At 29.8% G+C, this 12,500-nt stretch overlaps 1 protein-coding gene and 1 long non-coding RNA gene across 5 annotated transcripts in view; both read left to right on the top strand.

Annotated features, from left to right (window-relative positions):
• The window catches only part of LOC124952758 (heparan sulfate glucosamine 3-O-sulfotransferase 5-like), a 71,462-nt gene extending 64,377 nt beyond the window's left edge, over positions 1 to 7,085 (top strand). For all 4 annotated transcript variants that reach the window (XM_047503089.1, XM_047503088.1, XM_047503086.1 and 1 more), the window contains 2 exons: positions 3,577 to 4,078; positions 4,684 to 7,085. In XM_047503089.1, the coding sequence (XP_047359045.1) occupies positions 3,577 to 4,078; positions 4,684 to 5,370 (1,189 nt within the window). In that variant the 3' untranslated portion in view covers positions 5,371 to 7,085. The remainder of the gene's footprint in view (positions 1 to 3,576; positions 4,079 to 4,683) is intronic.
• A 5-nt stretch (positions 7,086 to 7,090) lies between these two features.
• On the top strand, positions 7,091 to 10,987 carry LOC124952759. Its single transcript, XR_007101987.1, has 2 exons — positions 7,091 to 8,794; positions 10,497 to 10,987. It is a non-coding gene; the product is annotated as an uncharacterized LOC124952759 (long non-coding RNA).
• The last annotated feature ends 1,513 nt before the right edge of the window (positions 10,988 to 12,500 follow it).

Here is a 12,500-nt window from a genome sequence, read left to right as displayed (position 1 = left end):
ATATAAAAATAAATACGTTTCACTTTCATCGACAGGGTTACGACGTGTTAACTAGTAATTCTCACGTGGCGATTTGCCTATTTGCCTGGCTCTATCTTTCTAATTACCATTTTGTTCTTATCGATCTTACCTAGTTTATTATTAAACTTGTTAAAAAAAAAAAAAGAGAAAAAAAAAAAAAGAAAGAAAAAATAAAAAAACAGTGATTGTTAATGTATGAACTACATTATGTACCGGATATAATATGTGTATATATGCTTATATGTATTCGTATGTAAGAAGAACGTTTGGTGACTTTAATGAAGGAGTAATTGTGGGGTAATAACTAACAGAGAAAGTGAGAGGAAAAAAAAAAGTAAGACAAAAAGAAAGAGAGAAAGTAAGAAAAAAATAAAAATAAAAAAAAAAGGAAAGAAATGTATAGAAGAAATTGAAAAGACGATTATTCAAAAAAATTTTTTTTTCTTTATATATATATATATATATATATATTTATATATATTATTCTATATTGTACATATAAATTTATTTTCTATTTATTCGTAGAAATAAATTCGACGGGAAAACTAATCGGATGATTAGAAAAATCAATTAGACTTTTTCGAAACTTTACTGATGTCGTAATTATGTCACGCAGTTTTAACGAGCCGTCCTTGTAGTTTTTACGATCTACGTAAAGAATAATAAAAAGAAGAAAGTAAATACGAGAAAATAAATTAGTGTGAAATGTCTTGAAAAAAATAACAAAGAAAAAAGAAAAAAATAAATAATAATAGAGTAATAAATATTAATAAGATTTAACGTCAAACCGTATTTGTTCTTTTAAAATAAAAAAAAAAAAAAAAAAAAAAAAAAAAAAAAAAAAAAAAAAAAAAAAAAAATAAAAAAAAAAACGAGAAGACTTTTTTTTTTTTCTTTTTTTGATCAACAAAGAAGCAAATTTTTATATTATTAATCCTTTATTATCATTAATATTATTATTATTATTATTATTATTATTGAAGCGTCCAATTTTCTTTTTATTATTTTTGAGTTATAAAACGTGAAGTTAGCTTCTTCGTGGTGAGTAAAGATCGACAAAATGGAGGATAGTGTATATAACTAAAGAGAGGGAGAGAGAGAGAGAGAGAGAGAAGTCGGAGGAAGATGGCCGTTCTAACGGAAATAATCTGTCGACGATAATCTCATGATCGTAAGACGATCGTTTATCTTATCACGAATAAATTGGCTCCTCTCATCAGGAAATATGTTATCCAAAATGTGATTCTTTACGGATCGTGCTCGGTCTCCATGTCGGACTCGAGCTACTCTTCTTAATCGAAAATCATTGATTCTAATAAAATTCGATCACCCTGAAGTATCTTCTTTCTCGCCTTTTCTTTTTCTCTTTCTTCTCTTTTTCTTTTCTTCTCTCTTTTTTTTCTTTTTTACTTTAATACCCAAAAAGGTATCAATTTTTTTTTTTTTAAACCACCAAAACACAAACGTTCCCCGTCCTTATATCTTTTACGAATAATCTTATTTATCATCTGAAAACATTATAATAAAATCCTTCGCGTTGGTTTATCAGCTTTGCCATTTTGTATTTTTAATTGATTTATATATTACATATATGAGTATTCATATAATACTTAGAATATTAATAATTAACGTAAATAAAGAAAAGATTGACAATGGTTAATTATTTGATAAGATCATTTTTAAATATTTAATAACATATCTATTAAGTATTTATTATAATATTGAAATATAAATTGATAATATTAATAGCAATAAAAATTAACGATTGATCTTTCTTGATTGCGTTATTTTTAAATTTAATTTAATAATATACATGTACATTAAAAAATTAACGATAGATCATTCTTGGATCCGCTATATTGAATTTAATAGATTGACATTACTTATTAAGATATCTATAATAATAATTACGATAACAAAATAAATAATTTTTTTCAAATAATCTTATAATAATTATATATCTGATAGAATTGTAAATAATAATCGTGATAAATGATTTATAACCGTTAAATCTTTATCGCATAATATAACTTCCTTTTTTTTTTTAATAGTACAATTGCGTATTTAGAAAATCTCATGCCAGTGAACACCATCCCTCTCTCCTCTCTCCCTCTCTCTTTCTTTCTCTGTGAAGATATCATGCGGGTACTCTTGATGTGTTAAGTACTTGATTTATCGTTTCGTAAAGATAAATCGTTTATATCTCGGTCGATAATGCAGTGACTTTTAAAGACACGTTACCGACACCTTCACGTCCATCCATTTTCCACTTTACAAATTATCGTTTGTTTCCCTTCTTTTCCCTTTTTTTTTCTCTCTCTCGCTCTTTTTCTTTGCTTATTTTACTTTTCTTCTCTACTTCCTCTTTTTCTTTTCCTTGTCTTTTTTTTCTTCTTCTTTTTTTTTTTTTCCTCTACAAACCCACCCCAAACAACAACATCCCCTTGAACTCTCTTATGTATTTAAAGTGGCATACGATTAGCGTGTCGTGCAATTTCAATGTGCTTTCAGTCGTATTCATTTTCCACATAAATACATACATACGTACATATGTTAATGTATACATAGATACATATATAAATACTTACATGATTATATATATGTATATATATATATATATATATATATATATATATATATATATACTTATGTGTAACACTCGTCGGAGTTACATTCGCAAACGGATGGATACGATATAATTCTGCTTACACGCGATACTAACGAGCTAGGGACTATGCTAGTGAATAGTAAGTGTAACCACAATGTTCGCATCAACCTATTAGAGCGTACTCTGTGTCACGCTTTAATGCTTATCATTGAACATGTGTCTTGGTTTAGCTAAAACAATTATCTCTACCTATCTCGAAATCTATGCACCTAAGATTATCTTATTATATATTATTATTATCATAATTATTATTATTATTATTATATCATTCAAAATAATTACACTCCATTATTATTACCACCACAATCTAAATCTTAATATACAATTTGTAATTATTTTGAAATATTGATATTAATTATATTTAATTATTTTTATCTCTAATTTCTTAACTTCCTCTAAATTTGAATGTATATATATATATATATATATATATATATATATATATATATATGTATTTTTAATTATCATTCATTTTGATGATTTAATTTCTCAGACATATATAATAATTCTAAATTCTAATATAAAAATTTGTAATTATTTTTGCAAAAAGAAAAGGAAAGATTAAGAAAAAAAAATGTCTACCATACGTATGTTGTGTGTGTGTTTGTGTGTGTGTATACACATATAAAAATAACATATAAAAATTTTAATTGAAGAAAAAAGTAATAAAATAATATACATATGTACATATTATTTTATATATATGTAAAAATATGTCAATGTACAAATTTCTAATAAAATCATAAATAATTATAATTATTATTAATATAAAATTATAATAATGAAACATGTAATATTAGATACGAATTAATTTTACGTATAATAACATATATATATATATATATATATATACGAATAATTAATATTACTTACATTATTTGTTACAGGTGGATGCCCCGCTCCGCCATGAGGCCGGCCGAGGGCGACACGTCGGATTGCATATTAGTTGTCGGTATTTCAAGGCCAAAGATGGCCGCGGCATTTCTCTCGGTCGCCCTATTGTCCCTCTTCCTAACATTCCACGTACTTTATGACAGCGCAGTTTACAGTTTACACGCAGCCTCGGCAGTAGAAGGACGTGCGGTTGAATTGGTATCCCAGGTTCGTGCAACCCCACCACTTTTGTTCTCCAGTAAGGTCCATTATCCGCGTACGAGCCGTCATTTACCACAAGCTATCATTATTGGCGTGAGGAAATGTGGAACGAGGGCGTTGTTAGAGATGCTTTACCTTCATCCACAAATACAAAAGGCATCCGGCGAGGTACATTTCTTTGATCGTGACGATAATTACGGGAAGGGACTCGAATGGTATCGTAGGAAAATGCCCTATTCCTTTAAAGGTCAAATTACCATCGAGAAGAGCCCAAGTTATTTCGTTACGCCTGAGGTAAGAATTTCCCGTTAATGTTTTCTTCTTTTTTTTTTTTTTTTTTTTTTTTTTTTTTTATCATTACGAAAGACATTTTCTTTTTTCTTTTTACATTTTATGTTTTCTTATCAAAACTTATCACCGAGGATACTTCATTTGCTCTTGTTTTATCTTTTTTTTTTTCCTTTTTCTTTGTAATTCGGAATGGAATATATATATATATATATATATATATATATATATGTTTTTTGTTTATTTCAAGGTTAATCTTAAATAAAATTAAAAAAAAAAAAAACAGAAAAAAAAGATAGAAATTTTCTAATTCAAATCCAGAAGTATTAAACAAAATAAAAAAAAAACGAAAATTCACACACACACATATATATATAAGTATATAAGTATATATGTAGTATATCTATATTCGTTCAAATACAATGTCTCTCTTGGTACGACCCTTTTACGTCCCAAAGGGATTAATAGTTCACTAGTAACATCGTTGTATTTTCCTCTTGCTTTATCAGCTTTTGGTTAAAACTTCTTCTTCTTCTCCTCCTCCTTCTTCTTCTTTTTCTTTTTCTTCTTCTTCTTCTTCTTCTTTCCCCTTTCATCTATTCTGTTTCTAGGTACCAGAGAGAATACGAGCCATGAACGCCAGCGTAAAGTTATTATTGATCGTGAGAGAACCCGTTACCAGAGCCATATCGGATTACACTCAATTACGTATCCATGCTGCTACTGCTTCGACCTTGATTAGCAACAGCAATAACAACAATAATAATAATAATAACAATAACAACAATAACAACAATAACAACATCAACAGCAATGGCACCTCGTCGTCACGTAACAACTTTATCAACAATCAACTATCCCAACAAGTTCAGGCAACCCGTACCTTCGAGGAATTGGTGATACGTCCTGATGGTACCATCAACGAATCCTACAGGCCAGTCGCCATTTCGCTCTATCACACTTATATGCACCGTTGGTTAGAGGTATTTACAAGAGAACAAATATTGGTTGTGAACGGTGATCAATTGATCGAAGATCCAGTTCCGCAATTGAGAAGGATCGAGAATTTTCTAGGTTTAGAGCCGAGAATAGGTAGGCACAATTTTTACTTCAATCACACTAAGGGCTTCTATTGTCTAAGAAACGAAACGTCGGAAAAATGTTTGAGAGAGAGCAAAGGTCGTAGACATCCAAGAGTCAGTCCGGTTGTTGTCACCAAACTTAGAAGGTTCTTCAACGAACATAATCAACGCTTTTACGAACTCGTTGGCGAAGATCTCGGCTGGCCCGAGGAATAGCCATCGTAGATATTTTCGATTTGATGTTCGTTCTTTGATTATTTACAACGTGTTCTCTCTCTCTCTCTCTCTCTCTCTCTCTCTCTCTCTCTCTCTCTCTATCTCTCTCTCTTTTTCTTCTTTTTTTCTTCTTTCTTTTCATGTTTAATTGAACGCTATCGTCTAATTGCGATAATTTAATCACGGTATATATGTATATATATATATATATATATATATATATATATATATATCGTATATCCGTTATCATGTTCTCTATAAGTCGTTTTATAAAAGATCAATGAAACAAAAGTCAATTCGTCTTGTCGGAGGTTTAAAATTGTTAAAATCGTAAAAGAAAGAACATCGTCATAGGTATGTATTATTTGTATGGCAAAATTATAAAGCGTTCATCGATCGATTCAAAAGATGTAATTTCTCGCTGGCGAGGAAAAAAAAAACGAACGCTGTAGATAAATAATACTTATCGTGTGACGATAGTTATCGAACGATCTCGTCGATCGTAAACGAGAGTACGTGATAAGTTTCGAGAGAAAAAAAAAAAAAAGAAAAGAGAGGAATCTCCGATTCGAAGATGGACGACATCACGTGACCGTATTCACGTGACCAATCTATAGAGCCACGTGACTTTTATTCCGATCCCACGAACCAGAACGGCGTTCGCCATTTTCACATTCATCCAAAGACATAATTCTAATGTGCGGCGTATCTGATCGTCACGTTGACAAAATGAGATTCTTTTTCTTTCCTTTTTTTTTTTTTTTTTGTTTTTTTGATTGATAATTTGAAAAAAGAAGGAAAAATAATGAATCGCAATGATTTCATTCTAAAAAAAAAAACTAGCCAAACTAATTAATTAACATACATGGTTATGTTGTACAAGAAGATTCCGACAAGATGGACGACACGTCACGTGACCAAACAAACCATATGATTCGGACGCCATAACGACGTCCATCTTAACCATCATTCAGGCCACACATGACGTAGTGGACTATTTTTCATTGATTAATTCAAGAAAAAGAAAAAAAGAAAAGAAAAATAGGAAAAACAAAAAAGATCGAAGAAAAAGTGGGAGAGAGAGAGAGAGAGAAAGATAGAGATATAGAGTGAAAGAGAAAGAGAGAAACGTGATTTTTAATCAAGAACGAACGTTGGGGTCAGGATTAAATACTTCCATCATACTTTGACATTGGTGGTATCAAAAAGAAAAGAAAAAAAAAAAAAAAAAGAAAAAAAAGAAACAATACGGTGCTAATGTACTTCCTACGATGATCCTTCGATATTTTTATTTTAATTTTTCATCTTTTTTTTCTTTTCTTTTTTTTTTTCTCTCCTTTACACTTCTCCAACCGAGCGTATATAAATACGATTAATATTGAAGGATTGAAAGTGTTCGTCACGATTTCGTGCTCGATTCAAAGATTTCATATAATTTTTCTACATTACCATCACCCCATCCCCCTCAATACGCATACCAATTCTTCTTTATCACAACCTTACATCTTTTCACGATCGTTTCAAGAATTAACACTTAAATGAATTTAATTTAATTGAAATCGTATTACTCTGTTAATGCATTACATTTTCGCAAAATTTTTCAATTGGGAATGATTATAATTATTGGTAAAAGAAAAAAAGAAAAGAAACAAATTACGAATAGGGGATTGCTGCAATTGGAAAAAAAAAGAAGAAAAAAAAACAGAAAAGAAGAAAAATTATATATATATATATATATATGTGTATATATATACATATATATATATATATATATATATATATATATATATATTTAGTTAGAAAACGATTGAGGATTAAAATTGTGAGTGGCTCGTTTGAGAAACTTGTTAAAAGCTGTAGAACACGCGCCGTTAAATCGAGGATATGCGATTTAACTAATCTGGGAAACTGATCTAGGAAAAGCAGAAAGAGACAGAGACAGAGTTAGAGATAGAGATATATATAGATATAGAGATGGAGTTGGAGACGGAGATGGAGAATGCTGGATAAATGGCAGCCATCTTTGCACTGCCGCCATTATTATCAGTGAATCTCGACAAATCCTCTTTCTTTCTCTCTCTCTTGCTCTCTCTCTCTCTCTCTCTCTCTCTCTCTCTCTGACTCTTTGACTTTCAACATGAACGAATAGCAATGAGAAAGCAAACAAGATTTTCTCTCAGTTTCGTTAAATCGTCTACGTAAATGCATAAAATAATTTCTATTGAGAACAATTAATTCCAATAAACATTTCTATATCCTTTTCTTTTCTTTCGTTTTCCTTTCTTTTTTTTTCTCTTTCTTCATTTTTTGATTTTTCTCTCTCGTTTAAAAAAAAAAAAAAAAAAAAAAACAAAAAAAAAAACAAAAAAAAAAAAAAAGGTAAAACCAACGTAAGCTTTGTCATTGTCCCAAATCTAATTATCTAATTTCCAAATTTTATTTCTAATCTTTCTCTCGTAGTATAAAGGAAGAAAGAAAAAGTAAAGGAAAAAGAAAAAATTTTGTTCGTTGATCAGAATTTTTTCTATTTTTAAGAAATGTTTCTATTCTTTTTTTCTTTCTTTTTTTTTTTTTTTTTTTTTTTTTTTTTTTTTTTTATCAGAAAAAAAATAACTCGTAGATATATATACGGTGTACATGGAATTACGAAAGCTTATTTTCACCAGTTTAACACAACACAATAATGTCTTCTTCCATATTTTCCGCACCCTTTCTTTTCTCCTCGCATATATATACACACACACACACACACACACACACATATATATATATATATATATATATATTTATACGTATATGGTGTATACTCTGAATCGAGCACAATATGGCGAACGCTATACATACAACATACATACATACATACGTGCATATATTAATACATACGTGCATACATACATACATACGTGCATATATAAATACATACGTGCATACATACATAAATACATACATATATGTATACATAAATACATAATATAAAACTGTTGCGTCGCGTTGCTTCGGCTCGATCGATTTTTTTTTGTACCTCTCATGCAACAGAAGCAACGATATCCGATCGATATGCTCTCTGTTTTACTACTCGTTTTCTTCTCACGTGACTGCCCCATTAACGAGAATGGGTTAGAAAGGAATAAGGAAAGTAAATGTGTATTTAAAAGGAGGAAAAAGGAAAAAAGAGAGAGAGAGAGAGAGAGAGAGAGAGAGAGAGAAAAGAAAGAAAGAAAGAAATAAGGAGGGAAGGAAGGAAGGAAGGAATGAAAGAAAAAAGAAAATGAAAAGAAAAGAAAACAGGAAACAGAAAAAGCAAAAGAAAAAGAAGAGTGAAGAGACTAAAAATAACAAGACACATTATTACAAAGTTCAGAATAAAGTTCACATCAAATACATAGTTATACACAAACACACACATATATATATATATATATATGTGTGTATGTAACGTATACATACACATACACGAAGTATCAGTAACGCCGGCCAAAATAAAATAGAGATACGTGAGGAGGGTAGGGGGTTAGAATGGGGGATAGGGTGTTAGAGTGAAGATTAATCGAGAATAAATAAGAAGAAGAAAAAATAAAATCTATATATATATATATAGTAAAGAAGAGGGTTGATGATAGAAGAAGGGGATGGCGATGCCAGTAGTGTAGTAGGAGCCGTTGAAGAAGGAAAGTGAGAACGCAATTGGGTCGTGGAAAAAAGAAAAGAAAAAAAGAAGAATTAAATGTACGAAGTTGGTTGTTAGGTGGCGATTGTGGGTTGTTGGAAGGAATGAATGGTGGTAGTGGTGGGGGGTGGGGGAATAATATAAACGGAAAAAAAAATATACATACACAAATAGATACGACGTTTATATAGAAAAGATACTACATCACGTCTACTCACACACACACACACAAACACACACACATTCATATGCGCATATCTGCTCCTCCTCCTTCTATCTCTCCCACTTCCCCCCCCCTCCCACCACCACCATCGCCCCCAACCCATGGATCACATTGATCCGTGAGAGTTTCGTATAAGGAAACGACGAATGGGAAGTACGACGAGATAAGGATGTAGAGCAGCGGAGGTGGTGGTCGGGGGTGAAAAAAGAAAAAAAAAGAAATAGAATTGACACGAAGGGAAAGAAAGAGAAAATAAATAAATTGAAGAGAAAAAATAAAAAGAGACGAAGAAGATGATAGTGTGTAGGACAAGGAGGAGGAGGAGGAGGAGGAGGAGGAAATGGAGGAAGAGAAAGAAGAGGTGATTAATGGGGGAGGTGAATAGGGGAGAAGGTGAGAAAAAGTAAATAAGTAAGTAAGTAAATGATTAAGTAAGTAAGTAAAGTAAATTAATTTAAGTAAGTAAGAAAAATAGAAGGAACATATCAATAGATTTATATAAATCTAGTCAAGATATATTACGTATAGATATTAAGGAAAGATTTAATATTTTTATAATCCACATTGGAAGTTGTTATATCGTGTCGTTAAGGTGTATGTATGTAATTGTATTTAACAAATATGGCCGTTCGGACCATCATGGCGGGAGTCTAGTTTCGAACGAAACAGAAACAGAAACAAACATACAAACATACAAACAAACGAACAAACTAACAAATAAACAAATAAGCATACAAACAAGCAAGTAAACTGAGATAGATAGAGAGAGATAGAGAGTGAGAGGGAGAGAGAGAGAGAGAGAGAGAGAGAGAGAGAGAGAAAATTACTACTGCAACAATAAGGAAAAGAAAGATTTAAAATGGACGATTCTTTTTTCTCCATTTTTTTTTCTTTTTTTTTTTTTTTTTTTTTTTTTTTATTTATTTCAGACGATCACACTCCACTTTTTGTTTTTCCTCGATCATGCGTTAAGATCAATAAAATCTTATTGTGTTATGCATTTCTCAAAATGGCCGTTCATGGACCATCATGGTACAAGTTTTGTTGCCAATGAAAAAAGGAAAGGAAAAGAAAAAGGAAAACAAACGAACGAACGAACAAACAGAGTTAAAAATTCTATTTTTAATGAAATTAGTGTTTTAGATACTCTTTTTTATTCTCTTCCTTTTTTTTTCTTTTTTTTTTTTTTTTTTTTTCTTCGTCGAAACGATCATTTTCTTCTTCGACCAATCACAGATATATATATATATATATCGCTTTAGAATCCAATGTAAATCTTCGAGGAAAGACCATCGATGTGTTTTCGTTCGAATGGCTGAAAGCTTATATCGTGAATGGGATATCTCTTCACGCAAGAGAGAAAAAGACAGAAAAAGAAAGAGAAGGGGAGAGAGAGAAAGAGAGAGAAAGAGAGAGAGACGATTCTTACGGTCTGACACACGAGATTGGAGCAAAAGGATATCGATAAAAAGAGAAAGAGAGACAGAGAAAGAGATGAAAGTAGAAAAGAGAAAGAATGCTGACGATTCTTCTCGAAAAAGTACGACGAGAATCGGTCCCGTACGTACATCACCAGAAGAAAGGGAGAATAAAACCGCGGAAGATAAAGTTGACCATTCGTCTTTTAAAAAAAAAAAAAAAAAGCCCGTGTCTCGATTCCCAAAGCCTAGGAAAATCCAAAACCGATTTTTATACTTGCAACAATAATGCCGATCTTCTATCTTCAACTAATATTCATATCTATTTTATTTTTATTTAATTTCTTTTTTTTCTTTTCCTTTCTTTTTTTCGTACGTTCGTACGAATATTGCTTTTTATTTTATTACATTTGATTTTTTTTCTTTTTTTTCTTTTTTTTTTTTTGCGTTTTTTCTTTTTTAACGGATAACAACTTCTGAGAAAACAAAGCAAAAAAATAAAACGAATAGAAAATTATCGATTAATCCATGTATATATATATATATATATATATATATATATATATTTTGTTGTTGTTGTTGTTGAGATTCTTTTTATCTTTTTTTTTATTTAATTTTATTTAATTTTATTTAATTTTATTTATGCATCTAGTTTGTTTAAAATTCATTTAGAATAATAAAATAATGTTTGATTAAGTTGATTTTGAAGTTAAAATCATAATGATAGATATTATATTTATTTATCCATTTTGTCATTTAGTTTTTACTAAGAATATTTACTGAGAAGAAAGAAAAAAAAAGAACAAAAAAAAGAAAAAAATAAGATGAGAAAAAAAAAAAACAAAGAAAAAGAAGAACAAAGTATTATTTTATTTAAATTAAATGTTATATCGATTATATTATTATTTTTTTATTTTTTATTTTTTTTTTTCTTTTTTTTTTTTTTATATACATATTATTATTAGTAATCTGAAATTAATAATCTGAAATAAACGAATATCTTGATAATAAATATCTCTAGGAAATTTCTTTATCAGGCGATTAATTTCCGATTATTATATTAAAAAACGATATTATTATTATTATTATTATGATTATTATTATTATTATTATTATTATTATTATTATTATTAATATCATTATTATTATTAATATTATTACCCGTTATTGTTATGGTTATTGTTATTATTATTTGATTTTTATTTTTCATTTTATAATAACACGAGAATAATATAAATCAAAATCTTCGATATATAAATATTTGTATGAAATATTTACTGACCGATTAATTAAATGAAAAAATTATCGATACTACTCTTTCTCTCCGATTATACAATATATCATAACGTATACATTTTTATTTTTATTCTTTTCGTTTGTTAATTTATTTTCTCTTTTCCATTCGACACACATCATAATTTCACTCACTCGCTGTTGTATTTGTGTAAAAAAAAAAAAAAAAAAAAGAGCCTTTTTCGAACAAAAAAGAAAAAAAAGGAAAAAGAACAAAAGAAAAACGAAGAAAGAATAATTTCATCTTTCAAGTCAACTAGATATATTACTAATCCCTGTCGTCGTCTATCTAGTAACTTTTGACGTCACCAATTTTTGAACGACTCGTCCTGACGGTCCTTTGGTAAAAAAGAGACGATTCTCTCTCTCTCTCTCTCTCTCTCTCTCTCTCTCACTCATCCCCTTCACTCGCTTACTTTTCTCTCTCTTTCTCTCTCTCTCTCTCTCACACACACCTACGCAGAGACGTAGGAGCTCGCATATAACGTCATAGATGCGAGCTCGAAGGTCAAATAAAATTCACATGTCG

Source organism: Vespa velutina, chromosome 11, assembly GCF_912470025.1.
Source record: "Vespa velutina chromosome 11, iVesVel2.1, whole genome shotgun sequence".
Classification (NCBI taxonomy): Eukaryota; Metazoa; Arthropoda; class Insecta; order Hymenoptera; family Vespidae; genus Vespa; species Vespa velutina.
Note: the sequence above shows the minus strand (reverse complement) of the source record. Positions and strands in the feature narration are given on the sequence as shown.